This window comes from Borostomias antarcticus, assembly GCF_949987555.1.
Source record: "Borostomias antarcticus genome assembly, chromosome: 19".
In the NCBI taxonomy this organism is placed as follows: Eukaryota; Metazoa; Chordata; class Actinopteri; order Stomiiformes; family Stomiidae; genus Borostomias; species Borostomias antarcticus.
Window position 1 is genome coordinate 15,072,302 of NC_140252.1, and position 19,032 is coordinate 15,091,333.

Below are 19,032 nucleotides of genomic sequence, written 5' to 3' on the forward strand. Positions count from 1 at the left end.
TCAAGCCATGGTGTGGATGATTTTTTGTCACTGGATGTTATAGAAGCTGTAAAAATGTGTTTACCTGGTGGTGCTATGTCAGTTATTGAATTTATGTGCAGTAATTGAACATTTGAAATACTCCTGTTTTGAAATTATACCTACAGTATAGGTGTCTCAGTAATTATCCATTATATATTAGGCTATACTTGGCATGTATTTACCAGGTAAATGTTTAGTAATCGGGGGACTATGAAAGGAAGGGTTAGCCAAAAAATGTTCAGAGTAAGTTCATTTAGCAATAGAAGTCCATAAGCCTAGGGCCAATGGGCCTAGGATATAAACAATAAACTACCGGTGGAATGGTGGTGGAGCATCCATCGGGGACCCGCTGTAGGTCCGCTAGCCTTGTGTTATATTCCGCTGGAGGTCCGCCAACTCGTCCATTGGGGACCTGCTGTAGGTCCACTAGCCTTGTGTTATCTGGGTTTATCCCTTACATTTGTCCAGAAACAGAAGTTGAACCAAATGCAGCAAAATAGGTAATGTTATAGGAATCATCAGTGTAACTGCTTTAGCCACTGACCGCTAGCATTAATGTTATGGAAGCTGTTGCTAGTTGTTGTGAGCTCATGACCTAACTGGCTATCCCACTCTTATTGTGCTGGATTAGCATTGGCAGCATTGGAACTGATCTATCCAGGCGACAAGACCTATCTAATTTATCAGACATTATTTCATGTCATTTCAATGCACAGCTACTTCAGTGGCATGACTAGCTTCCGTCCTACCAGTCCTGCACAGAAACAAGCCAGCCACACACATAAGCCAGGTGGACCTGGCCTGGTTGTATTCGTATTTTATACTGCTCATTTGCACTGTCCTGTCTTTGAACTGTCCAACACCCTATCATCCAATGTTGCCTCCATGTTATACACCATTAACCGAAACAAATTCCTATTATGTTGTAAAACTACATGGCAATAAATGTTTCTCATACTGATTCTGCTGCTGCATGGCCGTTTATGTCGATCATAGCATCAATTCGGCAATCACATTACCTTTGAATGACATTCTCTCTATAACCCCATTCACACATGCAGTCTAACCCTGTAAATTGTAGGGAACATGCCTGCGTGCGAATGCGCGAACGGGAGCACAGCACAGACAATTTCCCAAGACCAAGGGACATTTCCATGGTTGTGTTGTGAACAGAAGCAGTTACATTGCCCAGACAATGTGGCCTGATTGGCCTCCAGTGGACGAATACGGAATTGCACCAAAGAGAGACGCATTTCCATATAGATGGGGTAGTAGCACTGAGGGCAATAGCGTGTGGATACTGAAGTGATTGCAGTTGGGGGTTGATGAGCATCGGGTAGGGGGTAGAGAGAGACCCATGGGAAAACCGTCGATTCAGCAAACGCGCGATCGGTCAACACGCGGAAGCGAGATTTTAATTCACCGGCAACCGCTCGGTTGTGAATTCATCTTGTCTAAATTGAATATTCTTGAAAGTTATGGGCGTAAAATAAATCACTGGAGGAGAGAAAAGTGCTTTCATGACCCTATTAGATCTGGAGAGAGCACAATTAATTTCCTGATGCACAGGATAGATGATTTACGAATGAATCTCGTGCTAAGGGTCAGAAGAGAGGGTTATCTCTTGCGAGGCGGACACAGATAATTTATTGTTTTTCCAAGTTTGCCATTTCCTTTCTCCATTGTCCACTTACTGCATGCTGACAGTAATTATTCAGACACGACTCTTAAAGAAATCCCTGTCATCTGCCTGTAGGCCCTCCAGCGGGACCTATTTTTATGATCAGCTTTACAGTAAATACTGTACATATAACCCTAGCCATCTGACTAGTCCACAATTTCACTAGTCCACAATTTCAAAGAGTGAGGACCAACTCAGGCCCAATACAAATAGACCATATGCCCAAAAACTCTCATAGTGCTTTCCTCGTCCTCTCCAAAGACCTATTTGAGCCTTGGCTGGGAGCGCTTCCCTTGCTTAATTTCTTCACCTGGGAACTGATTCTTTGTACTATTTTGCTGCCATCAGGTTGCAGTATAGATAACCTACCCCCCCCTCTCTCTCTCTCTCTCTCTCTCTCTCTCTCTCTCTTTCTGGCTGTTATTGATGGAGCTCGGGGGCATTGAGGGCAGGCTGCTCTTCTGGATTGGCTCTTAGCGCTGCCAGTGGTTTGGTGTTCTGGAATACAGAAAAACATCACTGTAAAACTGACCTCCCCTTCTTCCCTCAGTGCCTGGGTCACGCTAAGGAGAATGTTTCCACGGTAACATAGGGGTATTTTATCAATGGAAGATTTGATAGGTGGCACAATGTACGGTCCGAGGAATAGTGATTTTAGAGAAAATTAAATGGTGAACTAAGAATGTATTAGAAAGGGCTCATTCAGTTTTGTGTCTGGTTTGAGGCACAAGAAAAAGAGACCATTTGCACAAACTGTGGGCTAACAGTAACATACCCTATTTTTTTGTTCTTTTAATACATTTATTAAAACATCACTGGCCTCCAACATACAATTATGTAAATAATGTACACAATGAACATAATAATAATAATAATAATAATAATAATAATAATTCTGCTTAGAAATGGTTCTGTTTGCAGATTGGATTGTACATGTATCTTTTTATCATGTTGTCATTGAGGCAACGTCTGCACCTCTCTGCATTCTCTGACTTCAAGGCTTAGTTGTGGAGGAATGTACTGTACAGTCAATTAAAATGTTCTACATTTTTCCTTCTTCCTTTCAGACATCAACACACATTTCTCTCTTTTGCATTCTTTCACTCGCTGGCATTCTTCTACACATAACATAACATCCAAGTACAGTTTTACGTTTTACAAACACACACACGCTTCGATGCCTGGAGTGGATGGAGTAGTGCTTTGCTCTGGCGCTTTTGATCACATGTGGTCGTAAAGCATCTCACTGACAGGAGCGTCAAGCTCTAGATAGCTCCTTTCTCAGCAGAACCAGTGGCTGAAATTCACTGTTCTGTCAATCGCCCCCCCCCCCTCACACACACACACACACAAGAGCACAGATAGACCCTCATGATTTTCTCCTTCCTGTCCTTTACTTCAGCTGTTGTTCGGGCGGTCAGTACCTCTTTTGTTAGTTGATGAGAAAGGAAAAGCCACACGTAGTCAGAAAAAGTAGCGTCCCCCAAACTGTAAATATTCAGGCAGGAATAAATCGTCCAATTTACACAATCAAACGTCACCTAGCGGCAGAATATGGAGATTGTCTCTCAATAAAGTTTTTAAAACTGTTCATTTTAAAAACACACTTTACAATAAAAAACATATCCCGTTTCCTCATGACAGAATAAAGGGCATCGTAACCATCCAGACAGATCGGCTAGGCTGTAAAATATTCCACTGGTAACCACAGTTCAGGTTGGCTTGACAGGAGCACAACGCCATCCTGTCACAAAATGTCTCTATTTACTCCAAAGTCTCCTCGGCTGTCGGATCCGAGTCGGAGTCAGTCCGAAGAGAGTTCGATGGCTCGGCGGCTCAGCCACGGCTGCGAAGCGCCCCTCCGCCCCTTCCACTCCCCTCCCCTCCCCTCCCTTCCGGCGAGTCCGGCGGTGGCGGTCATGTGTCGATGACGACGTCCTGCGCCGGCGAGGGTTCGTGCGGCAGGCTGGTGGTGTTGGGCAGCGGCTGCGCGTGGCCGCCCACCGAGTTCTGCTGCAGCTCCAGCGCCATGGCATTCTGCGGGTGCGGGAACTCCTTCACCTGACGCCTGTACTCCAGGAAGGTGGACGCCTTGGTGGCAATGGCCACCACGTTCTTGCCCACGAAGATGGTGGACACGCGGCTGTCCTGGAACAGCACCATGTTGACGCCCCGGATGAGGATGGTGACCACGTTGATGGTGGCCAGGCTGAGCACGGGGTACAGCATCATCTTCTGGGGCGACACGTGTTCCCCTTGCATGCTGATCTCGCTCAGCGACACACATGGTAGGATGAGCAGCAGGATGTAGCAGTAGAAGAACATCAGGCCCTCGGCCCAGATGGGCAGGCCCGTCCGCTGGGGCTCCCACAGGTTGGCCTGGATGTCCAGCAGGTCCAGCAGGTCCAGGGCCACCCAGAACAGCCTCCCGCGCATGTCCTCCTTCTTCCGGAACGTCCGAACGTACTCCATGCTGTCCAGCGCCACCAGGACCAGGTAGAGGCCCGGCACGCACACGGACAGCAGCAGGGTGAGCGCCTTCCGGGCCACCGTCTCCAGACTCCTCCGGTCCGCCTTGCAGTTCTGGAACACGAAGTAGAGCTTGATCTCCAGCACGAAGATGTAGAGGAACCAGAGGATCATGGCGTAGCCCCTGCGGGCCGTGCGCACCTCGGCGCCGACCCACACCGCCACGTAGCGCAGGACGATGAGGAAGCAGACGTCGCCCACCAGGACGATGATGCACACGCCGATCTTCCGGGGGCCCTGGTTCTGCTCCACCAGGTAGGCGTCCATGAAGGCCATGCTGGTCATGATGACGATGGTGGTCAGGCACACGTGGCGTTTGTCTGGGGGCGGCAGCACCATGGCGAGAGCGGCGCCCGGCTGGCTCGCGCTCTCCAGTCCGCTGCTTTTTTGTCCCGAAAGTCTTTAAAAAAAAAAAAACACGAACGGGATCTGGGGTCGGAAGGGTCGCGCTTCTCGGGCGTAGGGGCGGGGTGGAAATATCACCGGCCACAGGGGAAGAGAGGGGGGAGGGTCGCCCGCTCAAAATCAAAAGTCGGTGTGCGGAGGGAGGCAGCGAGCGAGAGCCACGGAGTACGTCGGGAGAGCGGGGGGGGGGGTGGGGGTGGGAGGGATGGGGAGGAGCCCAGGTGGTCTCTTTCAGCCCAGTGCGGATTGCGGGAACATCACCTCATTACTCAGCGTAGTTCCATCGACCCCGCTCGGCCACTGAGCGGCAGGCGCGGTCAGGGCTCTACGGCTGACATGTCATGACCGATAGCGGGTTCGCTAATCCGTGCTAAGCCAGGGTAGAGGAGGAGGGCTCACACAGGAGGCTTTTGGGGGGGGGGGGGGTAAGGGCTGTTTGAAAGGGTGTGTAGGTGCACCCTGGTGTTGGGCTACGTGTGTGCCAGAGGTTTTTTGTGTGTGTGTGCGTATGTGCGTGGTTCTGATGCTTGGCGTGTGCTAGTCTCTGCGGTCAGGAACGGATACCGTGGCGCAGTGTGTGTGTGTGTCTGTGTGTGTGTGTGTGAACGAGAGAGCAAGGCTCCGCAGTGGCCAGATCTCCGGCAGCCATAAATCACAGAGACAGCGGTGGTCAACGGCCCGTGGGGCCCTGCGTCTCACGCCGGCTTCCCCCGGGGGGAGGCTCTCTCAGTGGGCCGCGGACGCATCCTCTCCCCCCTCTCTGCCACGCGCCGACCACACCACCAGCACCACCACCTGGAGAACAGAGACACAGAGACGGGGAGAGAGAGAGAGAGAGGGAGGAGAGGAGTAAAAAGGTAGAGAGAGACAGACGGCCAGAGAGAGAGACGGAGGAGAAAGAAGGGAGGATGAGAGAGAGAGGTGGGGGGAAGGGAGAAAGAAAAGAATTGTCAGCGCTACTAGGGCTATATAACTCAGTGTTCAGTGCCAGAGGCCCTCCACATGCTACAGTAAGAGCCAGCTAATGTGTCAGCATGGCTCAAATCCAAGATCAAGATCTGTTTATTTGCCATGCAGTCTACATCGTTTACACATACTAGGAATCTTGACTAGGGTAATGGCATACGCTGATGAGGACGACATAGGACAGGGTGCAGGACAGGACAGGACAGTGCAAAGACATGACAGTGCCTGTCAAATGTGGCTTGTTTTTTGTTACACAGTTGGTTACATTGTTGGAGCATATATGTGTTAAAAATGTATTTTATCTATTCATTAAAAAAAATGTAACGATCTGTGTGTTTAGTTAAGGACAACATAAAGAGTGTTTTGTTTTTTAACAATTCTGTTTTAAGAGTGTACTCTACCAGGACCGGTTTAAATTGTCATCATTATCTCACGTTGATTATGTTCCGAGCCTAAGGGACTTGGTCTCTGTTGACAAGAGTACATGTCATGTAATCTTGTAATGATACATGTACATTATGCGGTAGGCTGCAGTATATAGTGTCAGTGTACAGAACGTTCTACTTACGGTTTGTATCACTCTCTCTCTAATTATGCCCTCTAATGCTATTGAATCATGCCTAGAGGTGCATCAAGTTTGCACTGTTTAGCATTCTCCCTGACGTGTGCGCTGAGGCGTATGACAGTTAAGGTCACTGGTGCACTCATCAACAGTCTGCTTCCACATCGGGGTGGCGGTACTAATGGGAGCAAGGATTTTAACATCGCCAGCATGCAGGAGCCAACAGCGCTGGACGCGCCCGCCTCCCCATAAATAACATGCTACGTATAAACATTATCACGAGAGAGAACGGGCCGGGTAAAAAAAAGAAGTTAATTGAGCGGAAACGTCTCCTTTAATATTCATGTAATTGAAGTCAGCTCAGGCTGGTGTACTTTGCGAGGGTCAATATACTGTTGTCAGTCATGACCGCCATTGGACTTTATCAGGCAGAAAGCAAATAAATTAGAATATCATCTCCGTCGACTCGCAGTAAATCAAGGCACATCATTTCAAATACACTGGCAGTAGGCTACTCCCGAGCAAATCAGTTCAGCATTGAGGTGTCTATCAGCCCGCAACTGTACTGTATCTTTTCGTTATGAATAATTTAGTATTTAAAACAAACAATCCTGAGAGGTTATTCATCCTGAGAGAGGTGAATAAACATGCCAACACAAACTCATGATGTGGAAATATTCATAAACAGAATTAATAAGTAACCTTGTTTCTTAGTTGAATAAGAATTTGTACCACTAGATGGAGGGAAGTTTTCCCAGCAGGACACAAAACGTCTCAAAAGGATTCCTAGATATAGGCCTACTGTAGTAGGCTACATTTTGAAATAAGTCTTTCTCTTTATACTGTCTAGATACTGCACACATAAACATTCATTTAGTACTTAGTATTTCCATCTCTCAACCAATCACTGAACAGTTAGAACATAAAGGACAGGTCATCTGGTCGACAAGGATCAAACCCACTGTAGAATTGGTGCGCTTCTCTACACCCAGCTCATCCTGAGATAGGATCTTCCCGTAGCATCATGCTGAGAGAGAGCTACCATCCACCTCTTTGAACTGAGCCCTGCTGCTGAACCGCCCTAGCGAGAAACAGAATGTGAGATCACGTGATCAGGATGGGCGGAGCCAGGCTAGAACCCCTTCTCCCACCCAAATGGTCAGACTCTTTGGTCATCGTTGAGGAGTTATCAAAGACCTGTGGCAATCAACTCTGTAGACATCCTGGCATTCCTTTTGCCCAGTGAAATGCCACTAAGGATATAACAGTATGAAATGCTGCACAAATCATATGTACTAGCCCAAAGGGAAAAAATTAAATTCTACCACACCCCAAATAATCATCAGCTTATATCTGTTTGACACTGGCGCACATCAGTATCAGTAAGTCAGCTATAGAATGTGACTTCCTGAGAGAGACACGTGCCAAGGTCAAAGAGAGAGGTGAATGTACAGACTCTGCCAGACTTGCCATTTGCCAACTCTGATTTGTCAGACGCTTCTAAGAGCACACTTGTGTTTTGAATAGATGCAGCATGGGACTTTGTGCAAATGTGTTGAATTATCCAGCATTCGTCTACAACACCAACAGAGGGCAGATAGAGTGCTGCTAATCCATCCCATTTTAGATTCTTTCCCTCATGCTCTTTTCAGATGTGTGATTCGTGCTTGTTGAAATTTTTCACGAATGAATACATAAAGTGAAATAAATTAAGTATGTTGATATCGGCCTCAAGCTGTTGCTGGGAAGCCGGTTTTTAAGAGGAATGAGCAGCCACAACGAGCCTCGTTTCAAATTCTAGCGCGTTTGAATGTTTAAAACCCATTATGTCGAACAGGGCCTAAGTGAGAGATTAAATTCATAAGATGGTGATTAATTGACGGATTAGCTCTAGATGCGGTGGATCATTGAAGGACTGGGAGGAACAGAGCGCCCGTGTATACATCACATCATCCTTTAAATTAATTATGAATGGACTTTTCTGATTGTTGTCCCAATGAATGGATTAGTTGGCATAATTATATGAGCCCAGCCCACTAAAATGGATGATTTAGACCTCTTAATTGTTATGACTTTGCCCGTAAAAACTGGAATCAATGTTTTAGTGCTACATGGCAGAGTCTGAAAATGGAAAATGTGATAAAGTTTGTCAGCGGATGACTGTTAATCCTCTCCCTTGCCTCGCGTAGGAAATCAGCTTAGTTACAAGCAGGCAGTGAAGCGTGTAACAATGCTTTGCATATTAATTATATTTTGCAATAACTGTGTCATACACGTTGTGCATGTGTATTATGCAAATGTAATGTATTTGTACTGTGTGGGTTGGAGAGCACGTTGGTCATTACACTCCTGTACATTAGGTGGCAGTTTAGGCAAAGGTCCGTATGCACTACCTTTTGTTGACAATATAGAGAAAAAGAAAGCAAGCTATTTATTTTTTTCCTAAGATGGCAATGGAATGTTCACGCCCTGAACTCATTTCATTGGTCGTGTGCCTGATCCTTATGCCGCGTTCCAGATAGGATTTTGAGCTCGTAAGTTACGACTTCAAGTCACGACTCACGACTTCATAGCGTTCCAGGCAAACTGTCTGAATGCGTGGCATTCTGGATAAATGTAAACAAGCCGATATGGTAAAAGCTTGAGATTTGGCACATTGTCAGAGCTGACAAGCTAAACATTGTATGCCTAATTTCGCTATGCTAAGAAATTGTATGTTACATTTTATTTATTGACATCATCGACTTTTCGCCGTTTGCATGGTCACGTTCAGGTTTACCTTAATGTTAGCTAGCTAGCACTAGCTATCTCTTGCCAACATATGTGGGCATCATTACATACACATAGCAGGTTGTAGTGCATAATCGTTTGTATTATTTTGATTACAACGTACAAATTTACTTTACGTTGCCCTAAAGTTATCTTTGTCGCCATACCCATGGGGCTGCCATCTTGCTTAGAGGGCTGTGTGACGTCAGAGAGCGCAACTGGGAGTACATCGATCTGTACGAGTTCACGGGTGGGAAGTTACGGGTTTGACTGCCATTCCAGAGCATTTTCATGTGTAGGAGGTAGGAAAAACACGAGTTACCGGTTGCCTGGAACGCGCCATTACCCCTCACTTTAACCAGTCACTTTTGTTGCCTAAACCCAACACAATGAAATTAGTTTGGGCGTGAAGTAATCATGGAAAAAAAATCTTGTCCACAGAGAAGCCCACTGTAGTCCAGTGCCATTTTTTTCATGAAGTTACCGTTTGAGTGCATTTGATCTTGCTGGATGGCATCCTACACTGAAGAAGCAACGGGATGATGAACTGACAGAAAAGAACTATGACCCGCAATAAACCTTCCCCCGATGGCAGTCCTCCAATCACAGCCCTTGCGTTCAGTGCAAAGCGTGCACGTAGTTACATAAATACGTACAACACAGAAGTATGCTTTAGACATCCATAGCAAGTGACCCATGGCTGATGTGAATTTTTTGAGTGCCACAACTATTCTCAGCACAAGACCATATACATGCCTCAGTTGGTTATGGGGCTGGTCTGTGTCCATTGAAGATCAAATGTACAGCCATAAGGAACCCGCTCACCACTAAGGTCATATAAGGTCATAGTTGGAGAACTCCAGCCATTGGACTGAAACTATGAATAGATACAGGCTACCGGAAGGTGGGCCAAACTGAATACCATCTTGCCTGATCAGGGAACGTTGACTGCCAAAGGCTTTCACTGTGACTGGCCTGATGACTGATCTGTATGCTGTTGTAATAAATTAACGTTGAGTCTGATCTAAAATTCAGCTTTGGCAAACCACTTTCCTCTCCGGCCATTGATTCTTCAATAACAGACATCAACCAACAGACATGGCCCCCGGGTGATTACTGTTTTTTTGCTTCCCTCTGGAATATGTAGAGAGTGGGTCGTATGCCCACCTCCCTTGTTCTCTGTGAAGCGCATTGTGTTGCCTCTGGGTATGAAATGCGCTATACAAATAAAGCTTTGATTGTTTGATTTGAACCATCATATATCATTGTGGGTTCATAATCATACAGGTGATTTTGTGTTCCTGGATACACTCAGAACATGGACCCGTTGTCATGTTAAGGTGTCTTACAGTGTCTCAGAGAGCATTCTGATGACCTGGCTTATGGAACCTAGTCGAGACATCTTTCAGTGCCCTGTCCGTGCTGCTCATCATACTCTACCACATCAAACGTAGGTCATCCAGGGTCCTGCTTACATCTGTAAATCTCAGTATCCTATTTGAGACTCACCCTCGAGGTCATCCATGTATCACGCCAAGGACTGAGGTCAGGCCTGCTGTGGCACTAATGCATTTGTTCCACTGCCAACTGTCATAAAACATTATCAAGCGGGGGAAGAGAAGACAGGTGTGCCAAGGAGAGGGAACACAAGGCTGCCTGGAGCTTTTCCACATCGTTCGCTGAAGTAAGAAAGAAAGGAAGAAGAAAAAAAAAAACAGAAAGAAGAAAGAAAAAAACAGAGGTTTTCTTTTTCTGTAAACCGACAGTTCTCCGGGTGTCTCTTTATGTGAAGAACACCGTTGCTCCCTTGTTGATTTGCGTTTGCTTTATTCAAACGGCGCTTGGCAGTGACTCAACAGACGTGTTTCTTTACTGCTCGACAATGTCAAAGTCTGAAGAACTCCTGGGAGCTTTCAAACCTGAGGGGTTTGCTGACATTCTCTTTTTGTTGCCGTTGCTTCAAGACAGCGTTAGACGTTGATGGCGGCGCATATTTAATTCCTCAAGAAAATGCGATTAGGTAGGGACTAGGGAGGGGCATTGTTTTTGAGTTAACTTCACCGCTGTGTCTGGCCTGCCTGGCTTTCATCTCTCACTGCAGAGCCAGAGCGTGGTTTGGGACCTCGCCTCCAGAGCGCTCCGTTTTGTAGGACATTTTTGTCGGGATGTCTTTATTAGGAGCAGAGCGAGGCCCATATGTGGAGCCTGGCCCTCCGCCACGTCCCATCATCAGCGCAGGTGTTTCTGTGTCCTTTCGTGTCGGGATGACTCGGGGAGAACGGCCCTCGCTCCTCTAGCTGTGTGAGAAGTAGCATATTGCTTTAGATTCACCCTGTATGTAAAGATGGTCGACATGCACACCCACATATGCACACACGCGCAAGCACGCACACAAATGCCTCAAGGGGGATGCTGACAGGAATGCGACGTGCGGTTCAGGTCTCTTAACGTGGTCATACATAATGTCCTGATCACATGCTGTAACCACGCGATGATCCCCCGCTGCTTCCATCATGGCGGACTTACTACCATACCCCCAGCTTCCTAAAAATTTACATTACCCTACCCCGTTGGCTCCTGCAGCTGGACTGCGTCTTTTTGAAGATGACTGTTTGATTATACCCTATTGCATTTATGTGGCGTGTGTGACCGTGCATATGTGCATTGCTTATGTACATCAATTTATGTAGTACATTGTTTATGTAGTACAATGTTTATCTGTTCCAGTCACGGGGCTTAGTCTGACTCACTCATCATTCACTGTGCACATTTGTCTAATGGCTGGAGGTAGGCTGTTGGCATTGCTTGCATTCTTCTTTCGTATTTTCTCACCATTACTGTTGGGGCTTATTCCTTTCGAGTCATATCAAATAAATTACATTGAACTCATGGAAATCAATGAGGTGCCACTATTGCGGGAACAGAGTTCGGTTATTAGTCACGGTCCCTTTTTGAAGTTCTATTATCCTCTCTTTTGCACCAAAGTACATTAGCGGAGTGGAATCTCGGTATATTATAACCATAATTGCCTCAGTGGGTTTGAATATTAAGGGGGAGGAGACTGAGGAGGCCGGTGTGTTTCTGGCTATGATTTTTTTCCTCATTCTTTACGGTTGGTTAAAGCTGACGGCGCCATGTGTCCAGCTTTAGCCAAAGTGCAAAGCAAGATCATTTCAATACCGATAATGTTCCAGTCTGCTGTGCTTGACTAATGGCGGTTCGGAAAGATCAAGCGCAATCAAAATCAAATAAACAGTAGGATGGAGGGTGGATCCAGTGCTCAGCAGAAGTTCCTCCCAGGCAGCAAAGGTCGGGTGTCGGAGGCTTCGCGAGCGCGCTTCACTCAAACTGGCTCTCGACTGAGGGAGACAGGAGGCGTTTCAACGTGACAGATGCCGCTTTTTAACACCCTGCCAACTTTCAATAGGCCGTAATGTGCGCAATGTCGGTCCCGGTGCATCCTTTATTCACGAAGCAGGAAGGAAGTATCAAAGCCACCAAGACAAAGTGAGTCATCATTATCATCAAAGTCAAGTACCCCGTGCTCTGACATTCAGAGACACACTAACACATGAGAAGTGACTCGTTGGGGGCCAATATCTGCACGTGTGCAGAGAGATCCTGTGTGCGTGGAGGCACTGCTAAGCTTTTTCCTTCAACGAGATCGTAAGTCCTAGTTAAGGTTCTTAACGCTTGACTCAGAGGTTTTTCGCCTTTTATTGGTCAAATTAGAGCAAACATGTGATACTCTTATAGCCTACTGATTTACAAAATAACGCCATGGTTTCCCTATAAAGGAGATTATGTAGAGGGGTGTGGAGATGGTACATGGCCTGGAGGTACGAGGGAGCTGTTCCGTTCTTTGCCCTGTAGGCTGGTACCAGAGTCTTAAACTGGATGCGAGCTGCTACAGGGAGTCAGTGTAGAAAACGGAGAAGGGAAGTTGTGTGGGAGAACTTGGGGTGGTTGAACACCAGGTGAACTGCAGCTTTCTGGACAAGCTCCAGAGGGTTGATGGCTGACGCCGGGGGCCCCAGCAAGGAGGGAGCTGCAGTAGTCCAGGCGGGAGATGATAAGAGCCTGGTTGAGCACGTGTCTTGTCAACTGTAACTGAAGCGCTGTCTTGTCAACTGTAACTGAAGCAGAGTCTGCTGAGAAAGACAGATTCCTTGCAGTCCGACTTGGCGTCTCCATGGAGATTTCTAGGCATTAAAGTGCACAACACAACAGGGCCCACAGCAACACAATTGCTTTGTACCAACACAATACGGCCCATAGCAGGGGACAGGACACTCATGCTTCCAGTCCGATGCTCGTCAAATACCTTCCAGGAGCAAATCATCTCCACCCACCATGTCCTAAACTGTAAGCACAGTTTATATAATGAAACAACACTAGTTCAGTTCTCCCATGACGAAAGTTTAGAAACATATTGATTTACCTTTGAATCAACGAGGCCCTCATTTCTGTAATGATGATTGTGGGTCTCTGATCACCCAGGGCCAGTTACTTTATGCAGCGGTGGTTATGCAGGGAAATCCATTTAATCTCACATTCATCTTAATCAAGCCGTGCCCTGCACTTTCCACTCTCCCTTCTGCTCTGGCCACCCCATGGGAGGTTCGAGTTCAACGTATTTAAGAAGGGGCAGTGCATATTAATCAACAACAAATGTAAATACACTAGGTTTAGCCAAAATGATAATTTCCATCTGTAGTCCCTGGCCAAGGTGTTATAAAAAGCCTTCCTACAAAGTCACACCGGGGTTCTGGGCATCCCAACTGTCCTCGCCATGAAGAAGAAAATAACTTTCAACTATCCTTTACAATTAGACACTATGATGATTATGGAGGTGATTATGTCATTATGAGGGTCCCAGCTAAATAGATTCCTCCTCGACTCGCCCCTGGTGGGATTCAGTCAGATGGGTAGTGAACGGTGAAGGTGAGAGCAGTCACTTTCATGGACTGGCCATAGAGAGAGAGAGAGAGAGAGAGAGAGATATACATAAAATAATGGGGATCTCTCAACTGATCGAGTAAATGGAAGATACTGTTAGACGTGTCCCTGAAGTCCCTCAGACACACAGGGGGAATTTAAACCGCGGGTGATGAGTCAGCAACAGAAGGTTTGCAGGAGGACACAGAATTCAAGAGAAGAAAGCAAAGCCTTGACCAACTGAAAGGAGACAAAAGTACGACATGGCATGCAGACCAATCCCCTTAAAGTGATTCTTATTCATATATTTTGGTTGAAGTCCTGTGAAACAGGGAGTTCGAACAGAAATGCAGAATTTACTCTGTATGATGAGATGGAAAACAATATTTCACAGAGGATTTTAGATTTTGTTTACTCTGTGTCGCAGCCCGCCGACTGACGACTTCCATAGCAAGCAGGTCCTTGGAAGAAGACTAGACACGACACAGAGGAACACCTAAGAAGAAGTTGTGACTGCCTATAGTGCCTAGTGAGTGAATCCAATGTGTGTTAAACCACTAGAACTGAATTTGAAAACAGGCTAGATAAAGACTAAAATGTAACATCCAATTGAGTATGCGACGTGCACTTTGAGATACGGCATATCGATACGATTTCATTGTGCCATCAATGGTAGGCTATTATCTACCCAGGCCAGACAGGGCAAAACGTGCTCTGTTTGACAAGCATGACAATACTGACTGCTGGCATTGAAGAGATCAGGCTAACTATGAATATACGTAGATATATTTTTAGCATGGTTGGGTGGGGGGGGGCATCTGAGGTTCTGGGGGTGGGCATCTGAGGTTCTGGGGGTGGGCATCTGAGGTTCTGGGGGGGGGCATCTGAGGTTCTGGGGGGGGGCATCTGAGGGTCACCCCACACAAAACAACATCTGTAGCAGGCTGTCTGCTCTTAATCTCCCCCAGAGACCGCCCTGACTGACGGATGGGTGGTGGGGGGGGGCTCACACAATCCAGCTCTGCAGCCCACGCGTCTGCCGTCAACGGGAGGCACTGCTCGTCAGGCGGCCGACTGGTGTCGCCGTCCTGCGCCTGATTGGCTGGCCGTACGCATCGCGAGCTCGGCCAAAGCGATCAATCAGCCACCTGCTAACTGAGCGTGTTCTCCAGATAAGAGAGCCCCCCCCCACCCCTCTCCCCCTTCGTGGAGCCGTCGTCGTTTCCTCCAACTCAATGAACAATTTTCTACACCAGCTGACCTCCTGCGGAGCGGAGCACAGCACAGCGTGGATTGGTATGGTCTGTGAGCGGAACAGGAACAGGAAACATCCATTCTCAGACCTCTATCTCGGCATGTATGCTAATGCGGCTCAGTATTTCCAAATGGGTTTCTGGTTATGGGCTCTGCCGTTTTCATTAACAGATTAAAAGCCAAAGATTAATTAAGTATTAGAGATCCATCAGACTAGCGTTGGCAGTTGGGGTCTTGCAAAAAAAAAAAAAATCGCTCAAGTCGCGGCTCTTATTTTAGCTGTGTTATGATGACAGCTCGTAATTTCAAGGAACGGGGGAGCGTTAGAAGTACACCATCGCCTGCTAGCCCCCTTTGGAGTTTTGCAATGGCCTTTGACACACGCAGGCCTCTATTTAACTGCCTCCTACATTGATACGCAATTTACTTTTCGCTAATTATAGGGTGCGGCAGTCATAAATCATTCCTCGTTCTTTAGTGCTCAAATCTCTCTCTCTCAATCTTGTTCTCTCTCTAGCTCTCTTACACACACACACGCACACACACACACACGCACACACGCACGCCGATTTTCAGTCTCACTCTGAATGTCACACATGTCTCCAGGCAGTGTTATGGGCAACTAGGGAGGAGAGGATGCTTGGAAGAGCTGAAAGCTTGTCTCCCCCACAAAGGCCATTCATAAACACACAGTCCCCTAAACACATCACACTGATTCGGATATCAAATACGGTGCACTCGCCCTTTTTGCGCGCAAACATCAAACCTAGTACTTATCATTTTTGACACGCTGTGTCACTCACTCTCTAAGAACAGACAGGTGCAGGTAAATAATGAGGCAAACGTTGATTAGGAAAGTTAACAGGAGGAACAGATGGCGATTCCCAATTAGTCTGACACGGGGCTACCTGACATAACTCCGCGATGGCATGTCTTGTTGTGTCGTTAGCGAAGACAGACGTTGTTAACAGCGGGCGACACGATCCAAGTGATGGAGACGTGCCCCGGTTACCGCTGCTTCTGCGCCTCTGCTTCTCTCTGGTGTTGTAGTCTGACTCAAAGTACGTAGGTTTCGGGGATACGCCCCATCATTCGTTCAATACTGCCCAATCAGTGGCGACGGAATTGAATCTGATTGGGCGGACAGCTGCTGTCGGCCCAATCAGATTTAATCAATGCTACGTGAAACAACAACCTAGCAACCCTTCCACCGATTTGTTTAAACCAACTGTGATTGGTTTAAACAAATACAGCCCCCCCCCCCACCCCCCCTTCCTATCCCCGAATGCTAATGACTCCAGCCAGACCTTTCTCCAGCACTTGCACAGCTTAAACGCAGTGTGGAGAGATAGGGCTGGCTATGTGAGACTATGTGAGTGGGATTGTGGAGTGCGTGTCACTGTCTCTATTGAGCGTGTGGGTCTCTATTGAGCGTGTGGGTCTGTATCGAGCGTGTGGGTCTGTATCGAGCGTGCGGGTCTGTATCGAGTGTGTGTGTGTGTCTCTTTGTACTGCATCTTCTTCTGCCATCCGCCTCCCGGGCGGTTAGGTCGTTCCTGCCGCGTCAGGGGACCGCCCGGGGGAGCGCTCGGAGCAGCAGAGGGGATTTCAAAGCGGGAACTTTAATGGCCGCGCTAAAGAGAAGGAGCACATAAAGCCTCACTAGATAAAAGGGATCGATGCAGGTGCACGGGCGCACGCTCGCGCTGTCTCTGTGGGGTGGGGGGTGGAGGGGGGTCGGGCGGGCGCACAACAACAACACACAAATGTGTACCGTCAACGCACGGCAGCGTAGACGGCTCTCTCGCACATCTGGGCTGAAGTGTTGAGGGTTCAGCCGGCGGGGGACTGCTTCATTGCACCCATTTCTCTACATGACTCAAACCCCCTCCGGCTCTTAGCTCTCGCACCTAACCCCCCCCCCCACACACACACATTAAGCTATCACACATTCTCATATTCTCATCTCAGATGTTGGCTTTTCTGTAGGCCTGCTTTGCAATCAGCTCAAGGTCATCTGCAGTTCACTCACTCTCTCCATAGCCCAAACATGAATAAGTCATAGAAAAGACAGAAGAGCACAAGTATGGAGTTGCCTTTGGCAATCATGAAAGGAATGTTTTACGCTACAAAAACAAGGTGAAAGACACAGCTCTGAGGGCCAGAGTAGCACGTTGACATGTGGATAAGCTCCGACACACTCTGTTGCTGAGGCAACTGGTTACCCAGCAGAAAGTGTTGTGTGATACGAAAGGCCGCATGATATTGAAGCCAGAACCCAGACCGTAAACACTCTCCCATCCCATCCACAGTCAATTCACCACAGAGCCAAGATTGAAGAGCAGACAACGCGGAAGTCACATGATCCCACACTTATTCATCGAGTTAAATATCCTCCACCCCCTGTCTAGCTCTCTTGTCGTACATTTTATGCAAACGACACATCCTTCATCTCAGGAATTAGGCGGCCGTGGATGTATCTGCTCATAAATTAGCTTTGTCCGATTTAGCTTTGTCTCTGTGATATACACCGACATCTCGCATGTCATAATGCGCTATTACTCCTCTTAGAGCTGGGTGGAGAGAGCTGCGCCTGTGTCATCTGCCAAGATTAAATCCATAAAACCTAGAGATGACGTGACATTTCGCCAGACTGTAAAGCCGCATGGCCTGGTACACATTTTCACCCTTGCGGTTCTCAGCCAGCGCTAAGAGGTACATAGAGACACTTGCATGACATAGAACATGGTAATGCAGAGTGAAGCGTGTGCGTGTGCCAGGCTGTGTGTGTGTGTGTGTGTGTTAACATTACTGTACAGTATGTGAATATTATACTACAGGGGCGGACTGGGGAAATGAAATAATTCAGGCCGGGAAATGTAGCACCAGTCAGGCCACTTTTTAAGCCGGATCTGACCAGTGATCCTGCGACGAGCCGATGCGGTGAGATGGAACACTTTCAGTGTCGTTTTGTAAACGTGAAATGAGTGGTCTTTCCGATTATGAATAATGAATTGTCGGCAAATTGTTGAGCTGGCAGATAATTTTCACTTTTCGTGGGGGGTACTTCTCGCCAATTAGCGCGCCAGGCTCCCGATGGCCACCCCGCCCCTGCTATACTATATGTGTGTGTGTTACTGTGTGTGTGTGTGTGTGTGTGTGTGTGTGTCAGTGTGTGTGTGTGTGTTACTGTGTGTGTTACTGTGGTGTGTGTATTACTTTGTGCTTACAAGTGTGCAAGGTCTCGTATCTATCCATCAAGGGACAATAAATGACTTTGACGAGCGCCAATGTGTTGTAGAGTACCTCTCTCTCTCTCTCTCTCTCTCTCTCTCTCTCCCTCCCTCCCTCCCTCCCTCCCTCCCTCTCTGCAGAGATGATCACTGATAGCAGATGTGTCTCTAATTGTGGGGAGGAAACTCTGGCCATGTCTCTGTCTCCTCTCCCTCTCCTGCCAGTATCTAAGCACCCCTAGATCCCCCAATCAATGCATCTAATTAGAGCTCTTATATCCGTCCATCAACGTGCCACTGCAGCCCCGGGCGGGGGGCGGGGGAGGGGGCGCGGCCCCGGAGAGAGAGGAGGAGGCGCTGCGGAGTGGAGGGGGCGAGATGGAGGGGCTGGAAGTGGCGGAGGAATTCGGCCATAGAGAGAGATGGAGAGATGGAGGGAGTAAGGAGGGCACCGTTTGAGCACGCACAGAAGGATTGGAGAGAGGGGGGAGGGAGGGGCAGGGGGGCCGAGGGGTCGAGTGGAAATGGAGATGACAATCAGAAATGGGTGGGGGGCCCGCGCGTTCATCTCTCCGCCGGGCACCTCTTCAGAAATCAATTGAAGATATTGCCATGCAGAGGGAGTTCCGTCATTAGGATTTAATAATTTCATCTTCCTACTCCGCTGCCTTTCC

The 19,032-nt window shown here is 47.7% G+C and overlaps 1 protein-coding gene across 1 annotated transcript; it reads right to left on the bottom strand.

Annotated features, from left to right (window-relative positions):
* Window positions 1-3,619: 3,619 nt before the first annotated feature.
* tmem121ab (transmembrane protein 121Ab) lies at window positions 3,620-4,570 on the bottom strand (the record flags this gene model as incomplete). The annotated part of the gene is made up of 1 exon (XM_084453296.1): window positions 3,620-4,570. One exon carries the CDS (start codon window positions 4,568-4,570, stop codon window positions 3,620-3,622), a length of 951 nt encoding a protein of 316 aa, XP_084309422.1.
* Window positions 4,571-19,032: the final 14,462 nt, after the last annotated feature.